The sequence below is a fragment of the Ursus arctos genome, unplaced genomic scaffold, assembly GCF_023065955.2.
Source record: "Ursus arctos isolate Adak ecotype North America unplaced genomic scaffold, UrsArc2.0 scaffold_18, whole genome shotgun sequence".
NCBI lineage: Eukaryota > Metazoa > Chordata > Mammalia > Carnivora > Ursidae > Ursus > Ursus arctos.
The window spans coordinates 58,215,278-58,237,452 of NW_026622852.1; the positions used below are offsets into that span (position 1 = coordinate 58,215,278).

At 65.6% G+C, this 22,175-nt stretch overlaps 1 protein-coding gene across 11 annotated transcripts in view; it reads left to right on the forward strand.

Moving 5' to 3' along the window:
• The window catches only part of RXRA (retinoid X receptor alpha), a 99,824-nt gene extending 82,748 nt beyond the window's left edge, over positions 1 to 17,076 (forward strand). For 5 of the 11 annotated variants that reach the window (XM_048223074.2, XM_044389709.3, XM_044389710.3 and 2 more), the window contains exons 5-11: positions 3,420 to 3,589; positions 5,434 to 5,589; positions 6,281 to 6,410; positions 8,051 to 8,183; positions 9,936 to 10,027; positions 11,643 to 11,748; positions 13,373 to 17,076. In XM_048223074.2, the coding sequence (XP_048079031.1) occupies positions 3,420 to 3,589; positions 5,434 to 5,589; positions 6,281 to 6,410; positions 8,051 to 8,183; positions 9,936 to 10,027; positions 11,643 to 11,748; positions 13,373 to 13,520 (935 nt within the window). In that variant the 3' untranslated portion in view covers positions 13,521 to 17,076. Of the gene's footprint in view, positions 1 to 3,419; positions 3,590 to 3,644; positions 4,523 to 5,433; positions 5,590 to 6,280; positions 6,411 to 8,050; positions 8,184 to 9,935; positions 10,028 to 11,642; positions 11,749 to 13,372 lie in introns of those variants that run through there. The other 6 variants (XM_048223078.2, XM_048223075.2, XM_057313825.1 and 3 more) reach the window with 2 other exon arrangements.
• Positions 17,077 to 22,175: the final 5,099 nt, after the last annotated feature.

A 22,175-nucleotide genomic window follows, 5' to 3' on the forward strand; every position in this document is an offset into this window, starting at 1 on the left:
TGCAGGGCCAAGGAAGCGGGGCCACTCGGCTGTCCAGGGCGGGGCGGGGCCCAGGAGCCCGGGCTGTGTGACCCCAGAGCTTGCGGCTCTGAGCCGCCCACTGTCCTGTGAGCTCAGCCGTGCCCCTCTGCTGCTCTGGACCTGCTACCCCAGCTGATAAGACGAGGCGCCTCTCTGCTGTGTCCTGGCTCTGCCCAGAGCACAGGCCCCGGGGACCACCCCATCCTCAGGGTCTCAGGGACAGGGGCCCGCCGGATGCAGGGATCCGTCACCCTGGCTGCCGTGCCTTGCTGGGGTGGCTCTCCTGGCCTGCCATCCCTGCACTGTGGCTGAGGGGACGACAGGAGGTGCCCTGCCCCCGCCCGGCCCCCCCACCCCATGTTGGGGTCTGGAAGCCTGGCTGGAGAGGGGCCGAATGGTGCCCGGCTGCAGCCATGCCAGCTTCCTGCCACCTGCCTGCCGCCTCGAGTTCCCCCTGCAGAACCCCCTGCAGTCAGAATGTCTGGAAGAGCCAGGCTTGCAAGAACTCTGACTTGGGGCCTCCTGCCGGGCTCCTTGGCCCAGCTGGTGTGGTGTGAAGGCGTTGGCCGGCCCCTGTCCTTGAGACTTGCTACGTGGATGGCGAGTCCCTTGCTTGAGTCAGTGCTCTGGGTCTCAGAGAGTGTGACCTCTGGCACGGGGTTGGCTCTAAGCGGCCACTCAGTGCAAGAGGGACCTGGGGCCTGCCCCCTTCAGGGGGTCCCACGGGTGGTCGATAGGTGTTCGTGTGAACTGTTAAGGAGCTGTGGGCCCTGTTATGGGAACCAGGCAGGTTTGGGGGACCCTGGGGCCAGCACCATTGAGGAGCCCTCCCACCCCTGGTCTGGAGGAGGGAGGGGAGTGAGGGCTTTTGCGGCCCCGGGAGAGGACTGCTCCCCAGGAGCTGTGGGCTTAGGAGGAAGTGGCAGCTGAGAGGACCCTCAGAGTCAGAACGGGGGTTCAGGGAGGGGGTCCCGTGACAGCTGGCATCTGCGAGAATGGGGAACTGTGTGTCACCCCCTAGAGAGGAGGCCGAGCCCCATCCGAGGCCCAGGGGCCATAGCACTTGGGAAGTGCCGGGAGGGGCTGCACCCGTCCGCTGTCCGGAAGGTGCTGCCCCAGGACATTGGATCAGGAAAGAGAGCACTGAGCGTGGAGTCCCACGAGAGTGTGAGGGGGGGAGGGCGGGGTGCCAGGCTGAGGCTCTGTAAGGACGGGGGCGCCGATCTGGCTTTGGGGATGGGTCAGAAATAGGGAGCGCGAGATGGCCTAAGGAAGGCCTGGTGGAGGGAGAGAGGTACCAGCATCTGGCCGGCAGCCTTGGGAGGGCCTTGAAGCCCCTTGGCTGAGCCCGCACCTCCAGGCTGGCCGGAAGCTGGGCCGTGGGCCAGAGGCCCTGCAGCTGTCAGAGTCAGCCAACCTGAGCTGGCTGCCGTGTGGGAGCGTGCCCTGGGCAGGTTCAGCTTCCCGCAGACGTCACTGTGTTCTCTTCATGCTCTGCCCTTGCATCCCCCAGCAGTGGGCTGGGTACCAGGCCTTCTCCATGGTGCAGCTCGGGGTGCAGTCCGGGAGTGGGGTGGTGAGGGTCCAGGAGGTGGTGTGAGCGGCTGCCACGTGGCCTGAGCTCGGGTTGGGTGGTCTGGGCCTCTGTCCAGGTGAAGGTTCTGCGGGGCCCTGGAGGTCTCTTGGGTGCTTGGCTCAGCAGAATGGCCTGCTGGGTGTGGTCTTTGGAGTAGGAGGCTGCCCGGGGCTGCCTCCTGAGGACTGGCTGCTGCCAGCACCCGCCCAGCTCTCAAAGCGCTGGGGTTTCCCGTAAGGGAGTGAGCAGCCCGTGCCACTTGGGGTTCTGTGAGGGACCCGGGCCTGGCCTGTGGATAATCTCCCAGCTCTTGCAAGGAGCCTCTGGACCCAGCGTGGGCCCAGCCCCGTTAGTGCCCAGATCCTCCCCAGGGGTCTCTGGCCTCTGGGCTCTGGAGAGTGGGGCCATTTCCAGGCCCTTCCTCTCCGCTTGGATGGGCTTGTGGACAGAGGTCTCAGGGCTACACTCTGAAGTCACCTCACCAAGCTCCCACTCTTTGATGGGGTTTCCAGGGGCTCCAAGAAGCCGAGGGCCTTGTCTGGTGTAGGGGCTGAGGAGCTGGCCCTTCGGAGGCCATGGCCCCCTCAGGGGTCTGGTGGAGGGGAATGTCTAAACGTCTCTGGCTTGGGAGAGCAGGACCACAGGAGGGTGGGCTTGGGCGGGCTCGGGGGAGGCCTGCGTCCTGGTGCTGCTGTGATGGCTCTGGGGGCCCCTGACATACCGAGCTAGTTCAGGCTATAACAGGGCCATGTAGACAGCCCTTCCCGGCCCCGCACCAGGCCACAGGCCGTGACTTCTCCCCGCTGCTGACACATCTCCCCTGGTCCAGGGCCCTTGCTGCTCCTACCAGAGCAGAGGGGGTGGAGGTAGGGGTCGGCCTGGGAGGCCACAGCAGCCTCAGGAGCCGTGTTGGGTGCTTGTGGGGCTCTTGCGAGGGGCAGCTTGAGCCGCATGGGCTCTGAAGTCTGAGGTCTGTAAACGCCCAGCCACAGGGGTGCCCTGGCCTCCTCCCTTCTGTCCACGTGCGTCTCCATGCGGCAGTGTGGAAGTGAATGCCTCCCTGTCCACCTCCTTCTGTCAGCTTCTCTCCCTGGGCTCCCAGGGACTGGGCCACCCCCTGACCACCCCCGCGCTGAGCCCTCCAGCCCCAGTGCTGCCCCCACACCCACCGGGCCAGCCCAGATCATCCTCGCTCACACTAGGGATTGGCTTCCAGCTTCTGTTCTCCCCTGGACCCCCTCTTCTTTCTGCAGCTGGAGACGTGTGTGCTATCCTGTCTGTCTCCTGTGGCATGTCAGACCCTGTCCAGGAACTCGCCCCCTGCCCCCACTTGAACCCCTTGCAGTGGCTCTCCAGACGGCATGAGAGGTCCATTCATCAGGAGTGGCTCTGCTCTGGCTCTGGGCCTTTGCACATGCTGCCCCCTCTGCCTGAATTGTCACCCTTGTCTTTTCTTGCCACTTCTTCCAGGAAGCCTTCCTGGTTTTGTCTGAGTCCATAGTCCATTGAAACCTTTCTCACTTCATATTGGGACCCCTGCTGAACCGTCAGCTCCATGAGACCTTGTGTGCTCTGGCCGATGTACTTCTGGCCCTGGATAGGGGCTGGTGTGGACATTAGTTGGGTGAATTAATGAGGGGCGGGTGTGCTCTGTGTTCTGGGCGTGCCCAGCTGCTGGAGGCCAGACCTGGGGCAGAGACAGGGTGGGGGTTCGGCCAGCTCTGAGCAGCGCCTCCCTTGGCGGCCCTGGCGGGCACACTGGCTTGCGTCTGGCGCTGCTCGGCCCCTGACGGTGGGCTGACCACCGCCCCCACCCCTACAGCTGTGCAGGAGGAACGGCAGCGGGGCAAGGACAGGAACGAGAACGAGGTGGAGTCCACGAGCAGTGCCAACGAGGACATGCCGGTGGAGAAGATTCTGGAGGCAGAGCTGGCTGTCGAGCCCAAGACCGAGACGTATGTGGACGCGAACATGGGGCTGAACCCCAACTCGGTGAGTGCCACCCCTTGCCCCCATGGCCTCCCCCCAGGCGCGGCAAGGGCCAGCATTGCTCAGGGACCGTTGGCCCCTTGGGGGTATTGCTGGATGGGAGGCCCCAGCTGTCGTGGGCCGTGCTGACAGCCAGCATGTGCTGTCCGGCTCCGTGTGGCCTCGGGCCATTGCTCCGCTGGGTTTTGGGGGGTCCCGTACCTGCCCCAGGCATGCAGGCCACAGGGTGGTTTCACCTGTGCCCCATGTGGGCTCAGGGCTGAGATCCGAGCGCTGTGATCAGCCCTGAGGTCACACCGGCCTCTCTCCCTCTGTCCTCCTCCTGGCCCAGAGTGGCCGCCGCCGTGCTGGACACACCCCACACATCCCCCTGCAACTCCAGGGCCTTTGCACATGCGGCTCCCTCTGATTCGTTCTCAGGCTTCTGTCTGGCCTAAGGTGTCACTTTTCCCGGGGGCTCCCTTCCCCCGCGGCCTGCCTTCATGGCCCTGCGAAGGTGGGTCTGGCCCCGTGACATGGCCTAGTGCTTCCTTCCTGTCCCCTCCACACGGTGGTCAGGAGTGGGGTGCGTGCTGTGTTCATTCTCCCTCCCCGCCACGTGGCTGGGAGTGGCGACTGAGCTGTCGTTCACGGCCCCGCTCCAGCCGGGACCCCGCCTGCCTGTGGGCGCTCACACGCCACCTTTGCCCCAGGCTGGGAGTGTCCCGTGTGCTCGGGAGGCCGCTGTGGCCAGGTGGTGGGCCGTCCTTGCTTCCCCGCACTTCCCTGCACACCACGGCCCCACCAGGAGTCCCGCACGGTGTGACGTCAGGGAGAAGGTGCTCGCGGGCCCGACCCTTCCTGCCCGCCCTCTGGTCCCCACGAGGGGAGGGGAGGCCAGCTTTGAGGCTTCCACCATTGAACAGAAACTTCAGAACGAGAATCGGGAGATGTCACGTAAGGGCGTTGTTAGGAAAAGCCAGAGCTGCCCTCTGCTCCCCGGGTTTGGATGACACAGAGGGGCCGGCTGAGGGGGAGCACGGGTCATCTCGTGAGCACGTGCCTGCCTTTCTGTGTCCGCACCTGCCGCAGCTCCCTCTGCGTCCCTCAGATGGCAGCGTGGCTCACTCGGCATTGGGAGGGTAGCTGGGCCTCTGCCGGGGGTCCCGCTATGGTTTGTCAGGACGTGTTGACCTGTGTGCCTGGCTGCAGAGGCCAGCCTGCCTGGGAGTGGCTCGGACACTGCTTTGGGCCCCTTGTGGGCTCCTGGGGGGCCAACAGCCAGTGGCCAGGGAGGCTCGTTCCCTGGGCTTCAGCTTGTGGCAGAGCTTGGAGGCTTCTTCCAGATTTCCCCTGCATCCCCTGCCTCCCCCATGCATGGCTTCCCCGGGACCCTCTCCACCCGTCTGGGCCTGGACTCTCCCCTCAAGGGACTGCCCCAAGCTTCTGAGGAGCAGAGCCCGGCCAGGGTGGCGCCTGCTGGAACCGGCCCTGGCCTCTGACGTGCTAGCTGCTGGGGGGGCCCCGTGCAGGCCAGCTTCTGTGCCCGCGTTAATCGTAGGGTGGGGGGGTGCTGGGCTGGGGCACGTGGCCCCAGGCTTCTGGGTGGTACTTGCACAGAGTCTGCACCAGGGGACAGAGGAGGAACTTCGGGGTGACGGCCAGGATGGGGGCATTCTGGGTGCTGGCACACAGGGCTGGGGTCCCGTGTGCCGCAGAAGCCCTGGCTGATGCCTCTCCTTGCAGCTCCGTGTCCCCATCTGCACACCCCATCCCCTTCCAACCCGGTGGCCTCTGTGTCAGTTTGTCACCGGGCTTCCCATGGGCGCCCTCGGTGGGCCCTTCTCTCAGACTGCACCTCCCTTTAGGGCCGATGGTTTCTCTCGCGGGGAGCTCTTCCGCGGACAGCCCTGCCACCATGTGTGCTGTCGTCCTTCCCCTCGCTCAGGCCCCAGAGCGTCCGCCGGCCAGGAGCCGGGGAGGGGGCTCCACTGAGGCCTGATGAGGTTTCCTCATCTGTGACGGTGAGGGGAGAGTCTCTTCTGGCTAGAACCTTCTGGAAGGGCCTCTGATGTCCCCATCTGTGTGCCATCTCCGTACCCAGTAGGAAGAAGTGGCCCGGAGGGGCCAGCACTGACCGCCACCCTCAGAGTTCCACCCTAGCTTGGCCCTCACGCCTGTGCCTTGGTTTCCCCGACTGCGCCCAGGGGTCACTCGGCCCCACGCTGAGGGCTTCCAACAGCATCAATTTTAGTCTCTTATGGTCCCGGAGGTCTGGAGTCCACCGTCAGCCTCAAGGGACCAGAGTCGCGGTGTCGGCAGGGCCGGTTTCTTCTGGGGAAGACGCCCCCTTGCCCTTCCCAGTGCTGGTGGCACCACGTCCCGGGCCCGGGCCCTCCAGCGCCAGGCCAGCAGCTTCTCTCCTGCTCACGGGTTCCGTCTCTGACCCCTGCCTCCCTCGGCAGGGACCCCGTCAGGACACTGGGCCCACCTGGCCAGAGTCCCTCCCACCTCAGAACCCCTCCCTCGATCACGCCCGCAAAGGGAAGCGTGAAGCAGCACCAGCCGCAGGCTCGCCAGCCACGGGCTCCGGGGATTAGGGCACAGTCTCTAGGGCTGATCAGCCCGGGGCAGGTGCAGGACGCGGGGCGGGGGGCCTGGTCTGGGCCGTGTTCTTGGCTGGGCGCTCACCGCGTGCCTCTCCCCACCCCCCAGCCCAACGACCCTGTCACCAACATCTGCCAGGCAGCGGACAAGCAGCTCTTCACGCTGGTCGAGTGGGCCAAGCGGATTCCGCACTTCTCGGAGCTGCCCCTGGATGACCAGGTCATCCTGCTGAGGGCAGGTAAGTGGCTGGGTGGCCCTGGGCCGGGGAAGGTACAGGAGGGAGAGGCCAGGGGCCTGGGGGCTTTAGGATGGGCTGGACCCGGGTTCGCCCCTTTCTCCTGCCGTGCGGGGAGCCCTCCCCCTGCCCCCCTCTGGCCTTGCTCCCTCCACCCATAAGGAGGTCATTGGTTTTGGGTCTCCACGTGGCCTTTGGAGGGATCAAGGGCTGTCTGGGGACCTCTGGAGAGCACAGGGGAGCGAGCCCAACACGGGCCGCCCCAGAGGCTTTGTGCTCTACCCTCTCCCCACACCAAGGCCTCCGCTGCTCTGTGTGGGGACTGCAGTGCTGGCAAGGATGGTGGGAGCACAGGCTCTGGGGTTCGGGTCATGCCCGGCTCCGACGTGTGCCAGGCTTGCCAAGTACGGGTTTTTGCAGAGACCGGGGTCCTCAGTGCAGGTTCCTGTCGGAGGGACAGGAGGGACGGGTGCGCCAGCTGTGCTGGTGCTGGGCCTTCAGACGGGGCGCCGGCAAGGAGCACCCCTGCCCCGCCGGGCCATCTGCATGTGCTGGGCTCTGCGGGAATGTCCGAGGGCAGCCCAGCCCCACGCCTGCCGGGCCCTGGGTGTGCTTGGGGCAGTGGGGGAGGTGGTGGCCGGCCCGGAGGCGGGGGGGCTGGGCAGGCCCCGGTGGGGGACGGCAGGGAGAGTGCTCCCACTGTGGAGGGAACAGATGCACTTGGGGCCGGCTCTGCCCCCAGCAGAACTCTCGTTCCCGACCTTGGGGGCCTGGTGGGGGCGGGCGGGGGCGCCTCCTGGAAGAGCTTCACTCCAGCGGTGGCATAACACCCAACACCCAGAGGCATCAGGGGAAGGCGACGGAGGCTGGGGTCCTGACTCACCGTGTGATGGGGTAACCCCTGCCCTGCCCCAGGCCTCAGTTTCCCCTTCTGGAAAACAGGGCTCCTACTTGTTCTAGGATTGTGGTCAGTATGAAGTGGGAGAGCCGGTGTGATGCTGTGTGCCCCGAGCCCAGAGCCTCCGGGCCCAGGGCCGTCTCTGTGGAAGTAGCCTGGGGCTTCCCCGTGCACAGGAGTCGTTGAGAACCCAGCACAGAAATCGCTTCTATTTCAAGTTTTGCTTCCATACTTTTTCTTAACCTTTGACGCCTGCTCCGGGTTTGTCTGTGGGGAGCTCACGTAGAGAGATTGTCCAGTTTGCCTGAGACTCTGACACACCTTATTTCGGTTTAATAATTTACTATTTTGTGGCGCCCCACGTGGCATGCCATCACTGGAGAGTTTGCAGCTTGGACCAGGTTGGCCGCTGCCGCTCCGTGGCACGAGCGTCCTGCCCTTGTGGGAAGACACCTCCCTGGGCACATGGGGTTTGGGAGCACCTGCGTTAAACAGAGCTGAAGAGGATGCTCATGTGCAGGACTTCTCAGGGCCTTTATTGCCCGAGTCTGCACCCAGAAGGAGGAGGCATTTCCTGAACATAGGTGCTCGGGAGCCTCGTTTCTGCGACACACGCTCGTGGGGGTGGGGCCCACAGAGCCCGCTGTGGGTGTTCTGCAACAGCGCGCTGCCTGTGGAGGGCTGGGTGGCAGCCCCATTGGGGGAAGGGACACAGCCGCGTGACCGTGCACCCTCCTCCCTCCAGGCTGGAATGAGCTGCTCATCGCTTCCTTCTCCCACCGGTCCATCGCCGTGAAGGACGGGATCCTCCTGGCCACCGGACTGCACGTCCACCGGAACAGCGCCCACAGCGCGGGGGTGGGCGCCATCTTTGACAGGTGGGGCCCCCGGCCTGGATTCGCGGCCCGCTCTGCACGGGCTCTGTTCACGGAGGCCGTTGATGTGGGAATGGGAGTGCAAGGACAGAGGTTCATGTCTCTGCAAGTGTGTGCTGGGGGCACTGGCCACGCACAGCGGCTCATGCGGATTGGTTTCCTCCGGCTCTTTTCTCTGGAACCCCGTACGGGGGCAGGAGCGCTGCACTGTTCAAACGGGAGGCGGTTGTAGTATAGTTAGGTCTTGCGTCGGCCACCGTGTCTCTCGCGCTGTGACCACGGCATCGGAGCTGCGTGGGTGCTGCCGCACCCCTGTGCTCCCGGCACCCACGCAGAGGGGCAGCGCTGGGGCGGGGGTCGGCCCCGCGTCTCCGTGCTAGCCGCTCTCCAGAAAACACATCCCGCCTGCCCGCTCCAGCACCAGGGGCCTGGTGTCCGCCTTCGCCAAGGGGAGAAGGTGGTGGCAGAAATTCCAGGGAACCCCCGAGTAGAGGGGCCCTGCAGTCAGAGGTGAGCAGAGCGCCCCGCCATCAGCCCCGCGAATGTAAATGCAGGGCCCTTGAGCTCCCTGGGACTTGCCGGGTACAAATGGGGGTTGTGGCCACATCCCCTGGCAAATGCTGATCTGAACAGTGAATAGATGTGTCTTTGCTGCAGGACTTTTCAGGGCCTTGAACAGGTTAACAAATGGTATGTCACCAAAGGGAGTGCGGCATTTTACTGTCCACAGATGTGTCCTTTAGAGAGTACAGCCTCCTGGATCTGCTTTGGTTTAGAAACGCAGCCCCCACCACACTCGGAGCTCTGGTTCTGCGTCCAGCGGCTAGAGAGGTGACGGTGACAGAGGTGCGGGGTTAGACCCCAGCAAGCAACGTCAGAGAAAACCAGCTCCTCCTTGCTCTCCGAGGGAATGGAATGGGGGACTCCTTGGGGCAGCCATCCCCTGTTACTCTGTCCTCCAGGCTCCTGGGGATCTGTTCCCTCCGCAGCCTGCAGACCCTCGGGGACTCCCCGGCTTCTCAGGGTGACTGTCCAGGCCCTCCCCAGGCCACCATCCTTTGTTCCCCTCTGGTCCAGCCTCACCGACCACTTAGCACTCCCTGGGCATGGCCGTTGAGTTTTGGGGGCCAGTGAGCAGGCGGAGGAGGCTGGGGAGCTCAGGCCACAGGGTGTGCAGACAGGCCGGGGAGGCAGGACACCACTTCCCGGAGGGGCTGGGCCAGCCGAGGTTGGGTCAGAGTTCTGCCCTCTGACAAAGTGCTGTGGCTTGCTTGGCCACGAATGCCTGGTGACAAGAAGCAGAACGTGTCCCCCTCCAGCAGCTAGGAAGGAGGAAGGAGGGCCACGTCCTGGGGAGAACGGCTTTCCCGTGGCCCCCAGGGAGCAGTGTGGATGCAGCACCCCAGGGCCCGGCCTCAGGCTGGGGGGGCCCCGGCCGTGGACTCTGCCCGCCGTGTCTGGGTCGCTGGCTCCCCCCGCCCCTGCCATGCAGTGGTCACAGGGCCCCCTGCTGGTAGATCCCACGTGCAGACCGTCCTGAGGGCAGGAGAGCAAGCCCCTCTCTGGGTGGGACGGGCCAGGCCGGGCGGGGAGACGGCAGCATCCCCGCGTGGCCTCGCCCTTGCAGCCGTCTCCAGGTCCGTGCCCGGCTTCCCAAGCGAGGCCCTGGGGTCTCTCCTGGGGTGGGGGGGGAGCCCGGGCTGGGCGGGGAGCACAGTCTGACCGGGCGGCGGTGTTGGCCTGCTTCCCCTGCAGGGTGTTGACGGAGCTCGTGTCCAAGATGCGGGACATGCAGATGGACAAGACTGAGCTGGGCTGCCTGCGCGCCATCGTGCTCTTCAACCCTGGTATGGCCTCCCCCCGGGCGCGCAGCCCGCCCTCTAGCCTCGGCCCGAGCACTCCATCTGCTCCTCACGAGGGCGGCCCGGCCCGGCTACCGACTTCTCGTGGCTCTTGTGAGCGCTGCACGCGGCGGGGCTCAGGCAGCCGCACTCACGCTTCATGGTTTGGGCGCCGCGTCCACAGTGTGGCCCCACCTTGCCCGGCAACCTGGGCTACAGAAGGGGCAGCCTCTTCGTGACTTCTAGTGAGCGAGTCCTGGAGCCCGGGCGGTGGGTGGGGGCGTGGAGGGTTTCTGGGGGGGAGGAGCTGGCCAGCCAGTGGGGAAGACGGGATGGTGCCAGGGCTGGTGGGCCCTGACCTCCTGCCTTCCACCAGCTCCAGCACTGAGGGATGTGGCTGTGGCAGAGATGAGTGTCTTCTCGTGCGGGGAGCCCATTTCCGGGGGCGTTTTGTCCCCCGGGTTTATGCTCCAAGCCTGTGGTCCTGCCGGCGTGGAGGCAGGGCCGCGCGTCTTAGCCCTGCTGGCTAGAATCCCTGTTCCAGTTTTGCGTGGCTTGGCTGCTGGCATATCTTCGCTGTCCGAGGGGGTAGGGCTGTTGGAAGGACGTGGCCGGTGCTGAGGCCCCGCAGGGCCTGGGGGTGCGGAGCTACGGAGAAGCTTGGCACGTTCCCAAGGTGCCCAGGGCCCTGGGCCACCTGGCAGCGTTCGCACTGGACCCCGGTACACCTGCTGGGATGTCAGGCTCTCAGGGGTCAATGCTGGCATGAGCCCCCCGGTCTCTGGCTCAGAGGCGACCTGATGGCAGGCCTGTCCCACCGCGGAGCCACTGTGGGGCCCGGTGGCCTCAGAGGGCAGCAGGTGGGCAGCCTCTGCCCCCTGTGCCGTCAGGTTGGGCCACATTTGGCTGGGGCCTGACCCAGGGCCTTTGAGCCCTAGTGTGACACCATGTGGTGGCCACTATGGAGAGAGAGGGGTTCATCTCTGTCAGCTTGTTGGGTCGTGAGAAACCCCAGGAGACAAGCAGAGAGGAGTGCCTGGCACGGGGGGCTCTGACTGGGTCAGGAAGCCCCGTGATGGCTCACCTGCTTGAGCCCTTGAACGCCCGTCCCTTCCTCCTGAGATCCCACCACTGGGCCCTGGAGGCTTTGGTGGCTGAGGTCCAAGGCCTCTCTGTGCACGGGCAGAGCCCCTTCCAGGCTGGGCTCCTGCCCCAGGGTCCCAGGGCTCTAGCTGGCTGTCGGCCTCTCCCCCACTGCCCTGCGTGGGGCTGGCTGTCTTTGGGGTGATGGTTCTGAGCTTTCCTCCCTCTCAAAGGAACTGAGTCCCCAGTGCAGCCAGGGTCCAGCTTCAACCAGGAGAGGGTGAGGGCGGCCCGTGGCTCTTGGCCCCAGAGGGGAAAGCTGAGTGCTGGGAAGTCCGGGAACGGGCCGCAGTTCCCGTGGCCAGCGAGTGGCAAGCCTGGACTCAAGTCCGGGGCGGCCTCCTCGGGGACAGAGCCTGCCCGGCCGCTGCTGGCCCGAGCCGAGCGGGGACGTGTGGGGCGGGCCTGAGTGCCACTGGGGGTGCCCTGTGCAGCTTTCTGGGTCGCAGCCTCTGACCTGTGGCCCCTCCCCCTGCAGACTCCAAGGGGCTCTCGAACCCAGCCGAGGTGGAGGCGCTGAGGGAGAAGGTCTACGCGTCCCTGGAGGCGTACTGCAAACACAAGTACCCCGAGCAGCCGGGAAGGTGAGCCCCCTGCCCGGCCCCCTCCTTTGGGAGGCCTCAGGGTCTCGTGACCGCCCTGCCCCAGGCAAGACTGCCCCCAGCCCTTCTGGTACCTCTGTGTGAATTAGAAGGCGGCGCCCACCTCCCTCGGTTGTCAGTCGGGAGCCCGTGTGGGGCAGGAAGCACGGGGCAGGGAGGGCGCGCTCCCCCGGCCCCCGTGCGCACGCGTGCACGCTCAGGCGCTCCTGCCGCCCGCCCAGAACACAGGCCCACGGGCAGCAAGTGCCTGTCCTCGCAGAGCCCGGGAATGAAGCCAGGGCTTTCTTCTGCCCCGCACGGGAGCCCCTAGAGACAGGGCCTTGGCGTGCTTACCCCCAGCGGGGACGGACGCCAGCACACGGTAGGTGCTTTGTGCGCGAGCGCAGAGCTGTGTGCGTGCCGGAGTGGCTGGGGACTCATTTCCGGGGCCATGTGCCGGGCACACGGTAGGTGAGAAGGGCAACTGTTGGTGGCTTGGTGCGATCGCAGGACTTGTCCTGATTCCGGCCCCTCCCTCCAAAGGGCCCCTCTCGGGTGGGCGCGCGCCCCCACCCCTGGGCACCTCCCTCTCCCTCCCCACCCCTGGGCGCACGTGCAGCTGCACGCACGGGTGACTGTGCCCTGCTCCCTCAGCCCTCATCTGGTTTGGTTTAAGTGAAACTTGCCGAGGAGGACGGAGGGCCGGCCGCTTGTTTTTCCTGGCTCCCCGCCGTAGCCCATCTCGCCAGCTCAGCAGAAAACAGCTTTCTCTGGCCCCAGTCCAGCCTCTACGCTGCGTTTTTGCCTTTAAAACCTGGGTTGTATGGCGGCCAACCACAGGGCTTTCTCCCCTGAAATACAGACGTCGTGAATAATTAACGAGGTCCCCCAGCCCCTCAAGGGTCCGCGCCATTGCAGGGGGTGGCTGTGGACGTCCCCGGGGGGCACAGGGTGCTGTCCTTGGCGGCAGAGCCGCTGAGCCTGGCGTCCCTCCTCCCAGAGCCCCAGCACCTCCCGTTGCCCTCCCCCATTCAGTCTCCTCCCCCAGGGCCAGGCAGGGCCTGGGGATCGGGCCTCTGGCTCCGCTCCAGCAGAGCTCTTTCTGGGGAAGGGGTGGGCGCTGGCCCGGCACATGTGGGATGCCAGTGTGTTAGGAGCGGAGCTTGCTCGAGCACAGACCTGCCCCCCCGGCCCAGGAGCCGCTCCACCTTGGTCTCCCCGCTGCAGCCAGAGGCATTGCTGATACTCAGATCCGTTGTCGTAGCTCTCTCCACTGCGTAAAATCCTGCTGTGGCTCTGTGTTGCCCTTGGAGAAAGCCCCCGTGTCTTAACTTTCCCACGAGGCCCTACGGGGCCTGCACCAGCCCTGCTACTGTCTTGCCCCTGGTCCTTCATCCCAGGTCTCTACTCCGTGGGCCTGCCTTTGGGGTCACCCCGCACGCCCCTGCCCCCAGGCCCCAGCCTGCTGTCTCCGCTGCCTGAGCGGCCCAGCCCCCCTCTCGGGCTCCGTGCAGGCTGGGCCCTGCTGCTATGGCTTCGGGACTCGGTCCTGGGCGCAGGAGGCTGCCGGGCGCCAGGGGGCAGGCGGGGAGGACGGCCGGCTCGGCCTCACGCGGCCCTCCCGCAGGTTCGCCAAGCTGCTTCTCCGCCTGCCAGCCCTGCGCTCCATCGGCCTCAAGTGCCTGGAACACCTCTTCTTCTTCAAACTCATCGGGGACACGCCCATCGACACCTTCCTCATGGAGATGCTGGAAGCCCCCCACCAAATGACTTAGGCCCACCAGCCTGGCCGCCCCGCCTGGCCGCCAGCTGCTCTTCTCAGCGAGCCCCGTCCCCCGCCCCTTCTCTGCTGGTCTGTGCAGACGTGGGGGCGCAGCCTGCTAAGCCTAAGAGCGTTGCCACCTCGCTGTTTTCAGTGCTCCTCGTCCACGAAGCCGGGCCGTGGCTTTCTTGGGGCGGGAACTGCTGTGAGCCCCGGCCAGGCCTGCGGGCTCTCCTGGGCAGTGGGGGCGGCTCACCCGGTCGCAGGCCCCGCCCCCTGGCCACGCTGGTGTTTGGGACATCCCACGCTCCCCTCCTGTGTTTGGAGTGACCCCCATCACCTCTTGTCAGGCGACCCCGGCCAGCGCACCCCGCCCAGCCTCAGGGGCAGGGCGCAAAAGACCCCATCCACCTCCGGGAAGACGAGGGGTTTCTGGGGCAGTAGGCTTCCCTTCCCTCACAGTGAAGGGTGAGCAGCCCCTTTTCCAAAGATGACTTGCAATGTCGCCCCCGAGCAAAGCAGGACAGGAGCTGACCTCCGTGCAGGGTTCCGGAGCCCCCTCAAGGCTGCAGGGGCTGGGGTCACCCACCTCCCCACCTTGCTTTTCTCTTCGCGTCACCCTGGCTTCAGCTTCTCCCCCTGCACTGCCCCATGCGACCCAGGGTAAGCAGACCCCGGGTACGGCCCGCCCTAGTTGTGTCTGCTCTTGCGGTCTGTGTTGAGGGGCAGGCCGGCCCCCGTCTCCGCAGGGCTAGCCCGCTTCCCGGCCTTCCTGAAGTCCCGGGCCGTGCTCACCTGTCGTGGGCAGAGGTTGGGCCTGGGAGGCCCGCACGGATGGAGGGAGGAGGGTGCTTTCCAGAGAGGGCCTTCAGGCGGCCGTGGGCCCCTGGGGGGGGGGGGCGTGCAGAGCCAGAGCCAGAGCAGCTTGCGGGCCCCTCAGCCCGGCGGGAAGGGGCAGGCAGGTTGCTTCCTGGAGCTGTTGGCTGAGAGCCCCCTTCGCTGGCGGCCTGTTCTGCGTAGGAGACTGGGAATCGGGGACTGTGGCGTGCCGGTGTCCTCGGGCCTGCGCCTCGGGACATCCAGCCCGGCTGTGGTGTGAGGGCAGCCTTACGCGGGGCTCCGTCAAGCGCCTGCTGTGGCTCCCCAGTCCGGCCAGCGGCTGCTCCTGTAGCTTTTCCACCGAGGGGGCGGGGCGGGGCGCTCCAGGCGTGCAGGGGCTCTCTCAGGTTGAACCGGCTTCTTTTGCACTGTAATGCCCTCCCTTTGGTCTGAGTACTTTCCGGTCTTACGCCTCATACTCCATGAACCCGGCGTTTGTCGCTGGTGGGGGCCTGAGCAAGGATGGCAGGTGGGGGTGATGCAGGCGGCTCCCGTCTTCTTGGCCCCCGAGGGGTTGCCCTGTAGCCCTGGCTTCCCTCCTGCGGCCCTCACGAGCAGCCCCGGGTGGGGGGGTGCCTTCCCCAGAGATGGTTCCCCAGCTGGGGCAAGGCAGGGAGGGGCCTCCAGGCCTCCGTGGGCAGGCAGGTGTCCCTGCTTTGCCTTCCAGAACCCCAGGCAAGCGGAAGGTGAGGCAGCAGGCAGCGCCGAGAGACTGTGCAAAGCCGCCTTTCTCTGCCACCTGGCCGCTGTAACGTGCGGGGGTGTCCCTGCCACGTGGGCGGGAGAGGCCGGGCATGGAGGGCCTGCCCAGCACCCAGACTCTCCGGAAAGTCTCGGCAGCCTTTTGGGGGCTCGGCTGTGACAGGCAGTGATGCAGGCACTCTTGGGAACTCCCTCTCGGGGCCCCTCAGTTGTGGGCACAGTAGATTGCCCCACACCCAACACCCCTGGTGCCTTCTGCAGCCGGACGCACCCCGTCACCCAGCCCAGCCCTCTCCATTTCCCTGGGGTCCTTGGGAATGTGGGGGCCTCCAGTAGTAAAAGCCCAGGACCGGGTCTGTTGGGGAGTGGGCTTCTTCTTGAGAACTTCCCCATTGTGGGCCCCGGGGGCCCCGGATGCGTGTCCGTAAAGCACTGAGGCCCCCAGGCTACGGCCTGGAAAGCCCGAAGCCCCCAGCCTCTCCGGCCCATGGGCATAGCACTGTGGGCGCGTGGGGCTGTCCTTGTCTCTTCATCCGTCTGCTGTCCTTGTCACGCTCACGCGTTCAGTGCTGTTGGAGGAGGTGGTTAAGTGGGGAGGTGCACGGGGCTCAGCAGAGAGGTAGGAGTTTTATTTAACCAGACCGTTAGGAGTGTTATCAATCTGGTTCAATTAAGGTGATTTTTGTAATTATTTTTATTATTATTATTATTTTGGTGGGACAATCTTTAATTTTCTAAAGATAGCACTAACATCAGCTCGTTAGCCACCTCTTGCCCGTCCCCGCCTCGGCCTGGCCAGGGTGCTGCCTGGGCCCGGGCGAGCTGTGCCTCCGTGCGTGCTCCGCGGACTCACTTCCCGCCGTGACAGCGGGGACGGGGCTCCTGCAGCAGGGGAGCGAAGACGACCAGGCCCGCGGCTGCAGGGGCGCGGCAAAGCCTCGTATCTCCTTGGGAGCCGGCCTGTCCTGGGCACCTGGAGGCACACGGTCCCCGAGCGGAGATGGCCCCGCGCCCCCGTCTTTCCAAGTCTCAGTGTTCCTGAAGGATTCGGGCTGGTGGCAAGCGCGGCGACCACGCCGGAGCCCCTCGTCTGCAGGGGCCGCAGCAGGGCCCGGCCGGAAGCGTGGCCAGTGGGTAATCAGCTGATGTTGTCCCCATCACGGAATTCGGGCACGTGGCCCCCCCCCCCCGTGCACGCAGGTGCGCGGCGTCACACGTCTGTGCTGTACAGAGACTCTGCGTGAGGCTGCACGCCGTCCACACGGCACACGCGGGGCCGTTACCAACGTTCTGTCTTTATTTTTAATCAAGACTTTCCCCCGTTTTCCTATAAATTTGCTTCGTGTAAGCAAGTATGTAAGGACCCCTCCTTTGGTGAAATCCGGGTTCGAATGAATATCTCAAGGCAAGGAGTGCATCTATTTTAAGATGCTTTGAAGCGAGCAGCTTTATCGGTCCCCAGTTCTTAGCAATGCCTTAGCCGGGACGTGCAGCGAACACTTTAGAGGGCGACGAGTACACAGAGAGTAGAGAGAAAATGTCTAAAGCATCGGGAAAGGTAAAAAAAAAAAAAATCTATTTTTGTACAAATGTAATTTTATCCCTCATGTATACTTGGATGATGGGGGGTGGGACTTGTTTTGTTTCTGCTTCTAGAGATGGAGGAGAGCGCTGTCTCCGTGAAGCGCTCGGACGCCGACGCCGCGCACGGGCTTTGTACGCACCGCTGCGTAGACGTTTCCCCTCGGGCAGGGGTGGCCTCGGACGGTCAAGGGTTTTCTTCCCCTTCTGAGTGATTCTTAAAGCCTTGCTCTGTTCTGCCGCGTTGCCAGCCGGCTTTCCCGAGACTGACTGTGAACTTACTTCCCCGCGTGATTGTTCTCCGATCGCCGCCGCAGGTGCGGGTACGGACCAGCAACGGTGTCAGAACATGGAAAGAAAAACAGAAAAACCTGAGAGGAGAAACAAAATATGAGCGTTTAAAAATAGATGACCATTCCGTTCTCGTTTGTTCTGCCGGGGGCTTTCCTGTCTGGGTCTGGAAGTTGGCCGCACGGGGGTGCTGGCGGGCTGCCCGGGCTGGTGTGGGCATGGGGGAGGGGGGCACCTCGGCTGCTGCCGGACCCGCGGCCGTGCTCCTTCCCCAGACTGCTCGGCTCCACAGCCCTCCCAGAGCCCCTGTGGGCCCCCGCGTCCTTGGGCACTGGGCACGCGGCCACCCGCCCTGCCCCACACTGCCCGAGCCCAAACAGACAAGCGGCGTGCACGGGGCCACAGAGTGAATGATGTCATCCAGCCGCCCCGTCCCTAATGAGGTGGTGACACTCTGTCTGCTCCGTCCCGGGTGATAAACGCTCGTCCTCCCCACGCCGTCCGGGGGCTGGCCGGGCCCGGCCGCTGTTTGGTGATGGTGTCCGTATCCTCTCGTGCTCGCCATCCAGCGGGCACCTTCGCAGGGAGGCTCTTGGTGCCCTGGATCTGGGAGCCCTGAGGGCTGGGGTCCTGCCCTGTGGCACCAGATGGCCGACCGCGGGCGAGGGCCGCTCCCAGCCGGCGTGGGTGACCCTATAGTAGTAGGCCAGCGGCTCCCCTCCCGCACCCCTCCCCGGAGCGTGCTCACACAACTTGTGCACGCACAGGCCACACGTGCACACACACACCCCACTTGCGTGTGGCATAGGACAGGCCCGCTCACCTGCAACACTTGCTCACAATGTCCGTGTACAGGGAACACGTGTGCACACGCAGTACCCGTACCGTTCATACACCAGTACGCCCAGGAGCACAGTACGCACCCGGTGTGCAAGGACCTCAGGGGGCCTCCCCTGGGGGGGTCGGCACACTCCCCCCCCCCCCCGTGCTCCCCCCTCGCAGGCTGGGCCGGACGCCTCGCAACACCCCTGGGGCCCCGGCCGCGGCTGCAGCAGCCTCCCACCGGTGGTGCTCATGGGGGGCCATGCGCTCCTCCGGGTCCAGGCCTTGTCCTTGCCTGTAGGAACTCAGCCTGGACTCCCAGGAAGGGGGTGGGCACGGGGAGCCCCACCTCTCCCCGCAGCAAGCCCCCTGGCCTCTGGGCCTGGCCCGGACTGGCCGGCTCTGCTTTCCGGTCAGAAGCACGTATCGCCAGTCACGAGGGCTGCTTCCTGGGTCTGGAAAGAGGGTCAGGCCTGGGGGTCTGGGGAATTGGGAGGGTTGCCTCCCCGTTGAGGGGCCCCTTGTCCTGCCTTCTGCATGACCAAAGCCACTGCTGAGCACGCTGGGTGGGGCCGCTGGTTCCCCGGTGCTCCGGACGTGCCCCGCCGTCTCAGGTGGGCTGGGGGGTGCCAGGTGTGGGTGTCCCCTTCAGAGAGCAGGCTCGGACAGCTGCAAAGCCAGGAGGGGCGGCTCGGGTCTCGCGGGGATACCAGGAAAGGAGTGTTCCTCACGGGTTTTCAGGGTGTGGCCCTGCCCGGGCCCTGGCCTTGGGGCTGGGAGGGCAGGTCCCCGTCTTCCTAAAGAGCCATGGGGGGGGGGGGGCGGCAGTGCTCAGCCGCTTGACCCGGTCTGTTGGTCTGAATCAGTCAGGGGCGGCCTCGGCCAGAACATGCCAGGGACTGAGATGACCTCCATGGGGGCCACTCCTGCCCAAACCCGGGGTCCTCCCCGCATGCTCCGGAGGCAGGCTCCAGGGAGCACAGCTGGGGAGGTGTGCTAACCCCGGCGAGGGGGAGCCGCGGAGCCAGTGCGCAAGGGGCGAGTGACTCCAGCTGGGTGGGGCTCTAACCCCAACTTCCTGAGATGAGTGGAGCCCCTGGCATCCCCCACCCCGGAATGGGACCCCACGCGACGCATGGGCGCACACAACATGCATGGTAATCTGGCCTCGGGCCTCCCCACTGCCTCCGGCTGCCATGGTGACGCCTGCCCAGGGTGATCCCGCTGGACCAGAGATGCAGGGTTCGAGAGCTCTGTCACCAGCAGGATCAGGTGGTGACAGCCCGCCCAGCAGGGCTGGGGTTTATAACCCAAGAAGCGAGGGTGGGAGCCGGGGGACTTGGGATGGGACATTGCTGAGCACCCACTGTAGCAGGTCCTTTCCTGGCTGCTGGGAGCCCATTGCCAGGAAGGGGCTGGTCCTGCCATTAGCAAGCAGATGGGCAGTGTGCTGGAAACATGGGCATGCTTGGGAAATGAGGGCAGCTACTGGGGAGAGGCCCTGGCACCCTGCCTCGGACGCACAGGACAGGGGAGCTGGTGGCACCGCCGGGCATGAGGGCAGCAGCACCCCGAGTGACAGGAACCCACGGAGGGGCTCAGGGAAGCTGGGGGGACTGAAGGCAGGAAGGGGCTGGCGCAGGGGTGAGTCAGTGAAGGGGGCCATGTAAGGAGCTCAGCCCCTCGTGCCCCAAAGGTCCCATCTGTCCCTAAACATGGGGGCTGCTGGTGACATTGGTGACCTTGTGTTCTCCAAGGGTCAGAGTACCAGCCATTCCTGCGTTTCCAGCCACCTCCGACCACAGAACTCAGAAGGCCCAGGTCAGCCTCCGCGCTGCACACAGCCCCTGGGGAGTCCTCAGTCGGGACCAGCCCAGTACCCCCCCACCCCCCTGTTCCCCGAGTGCCAGGGTGTCAGGACGTGGAGCTGCACTGCCCTCTGCTGGACATGCTGGGGCACAGCCCTCCCTGCTCCCTTGGTCCCTTCTAGTCCTACTCCCTAGAATCCGGGTCCTAATTACCGGCGTGTTAGAACCTCCGGGAGCCGTCCCCCAGCCCATTAGCTTTGGAGGTCTGGGGTGGAGCTGCCATCTGCATCCCTTGTGCGGGTGCCCGGTGCGGGGGGGCAGCAAAGCCGCCGTCTGCTCCGCCTGGGGCCTCAATCCAGAAAACTGCTCCCAAGTCACCACTTCCTGTTTTGTTTTGCTCCAAAGAGGCTCTAGCACAGGGTGCGGACCCGGACAGGGGTGGGGGCTGGAGCCCTTAGAGATCAGCCCCGGGGTCCACTTCCCGAGAAGGCCCGGGCTGTGGGCCCAGAGGTGGGGCATCACTGTGCCCTTGAAGGTACAAATCCAAGGGCAGGTTGGAGCTGCTTTGGGGGAAATCTGAAGGGTGGGGACTTCATTCATTCACTGGGTAGCACCCCGCAACCCCGGCCTCCGCAGGGCGGCCTGGGCACGGCTGTCCCTGACCCTGAGCCTCAGGCCCTATCCTGACACCTGCTGGCCCTGACCTAGGCTGGCAAGGCTGTGGAATCCATGGCCAAAGCCCGTGAAGCCGGCACTCTGCACGCACTGGGGCTGGGAAGGCACATCCACGGAGGGACGGGGTTGTCTCCATGAGCAGAGGGCGGCTGGCAGCTTCCAGGCCAGTGCGGCCCGCTGCCCGGAAAGGACCGTGGGGCGGGGGCTAGAATGGACCAGTCTGATGGCGCCTTCCTCGAGGCCGCCTGTCCCTCAAGGGTGTCCCGACGCAGCAGGGCTGGGGTGCAGCTTGGGGAAGTCTGCTCTGGCTCTGGAACTTCCTCCTGTTTTTTTGATGCCAGCGGCCGCCAGACCAGACCTGGGCCGTCCGGGGAGACGTGACGGTCGGTAAGCCAGGCCCCGGGTCCAAGCCCAGCTGGGGATGTGTTGGGCACAACACTTAGCTCCTGGCCTCAGTCTCCCGTCCGTGGCCGGGTGAACACGGTCGCGAGCGTGCCCTGTGAAGGCTCAGAGAGTCATCTCGCCAGTGCTCAGGTCCGAAATTGAGGCCGGGAAGGCAGGTGACGGCTCAGGGTCGGATCGGCAGTGGAACCCGGGCCTCAGCCTGCAGGCGGCCCCCAGGAGAAGGGCAGGCCCGACGCCTGCCGACCTCCCCTGCCCATCTGCTGCCTGGCCCCACCGAAGGCTCTGGATCCCCGCGGGGCGGAGGGGGGGGCACGCGGCTCTGACGGGCACAGGCAGTCCAGCGGTCACTCTGCTCGGTGTTCACACAACTGCTTTGACAACACGTCCACCCCAAGCCTGCCCGTGAACATCGGTGGCGGCCTCGCTCCTCGGCACTGAGCGTGGAGCCCCCCGACGCCCTCCAGTAGGTGACGGGTACGCAGACGTGGAACTCGGCCGCATGAAGAGAGGAGCTGTTGAGCGGCAGACAGACGGGCGCGTCATAAACGCGGGTCGCTGAGTGACAGGAGCCCTAGAGAGGGGGCGACAGGGCGTGACTCCGCTCACAGGAGGTCCTGGGAAAGGCCAGAGATGGAGCCTGCGAGCAGGCCTGCTTCCCAGGGGGGAGCAGGGGGAGCTGTATGCCGTGTGCCACCCTGACGGTGGGGACAGGACACCGTGGACTCGTCCAAACCCACCGCCCTTGGCCACGCAGACATGGAGCCTCATTGTGAGCAAACTGAGTAGCTCGGGTGGTCCGGAGAAGGCCAGGGCCGATGCCGGGGTGCGCGACAGTCGCCTGTGTGTAGCTCGGCAGACCAGCAACCTCCCTGAAGGGGTGGAGGGAGAGGAGTGGGGTTTGTAGACGTCAAGACAGAGGGAGTGAGTGTGGGAGAGGCGGTTCTCTAGCCCACGAAGCTGCTCCCCTGGCTGGGCTTGTCCCTGTCGGAGTGGGGGTGCCAGGCCGGCGGGGCGGAGCTGGGGAGGTCTGTGTGCACCCTGTCCCTTCCTACAGATGGCCGCGTGTGGCCACGCGAGGAACTGGCGCGCACAGTACAGGCGAGCGTGCCCCAGATCCGCCTGCTTCGCCGGCTGGGGGGGCCAGAAGTCCCCGCGCCCAGACCCTGGTCTCTGACCCCGGCCCCTCGGGCAGCGGCTGAGTCGGGGAGCCGGGGCCTCCGGTGGGGCTGGAGAGGGAAAGGGGGCGAGTCCGCAGAGCAGCGAGAGCACAAGCCTGGGGCGTGCTGGAGGGACACGGGACAGTCCCCGAAGCCGGGCCAGTCAGGATGAGGTCGCGCTGGAGGACCGCTGCCCGTGTAACATGGGTCCTCCCGTGAGCAAGTGATGCGGAGTCGGGCAAGGCGCCCGGTCGTCCGCGTAGATGCCGCGCTGCCAAGACGGGGTGCCTGGGCCCGCTCCCCAGTGCGGCTGTGAAGGGGGACGTCCTGATCAAGGGGACAGTGTCC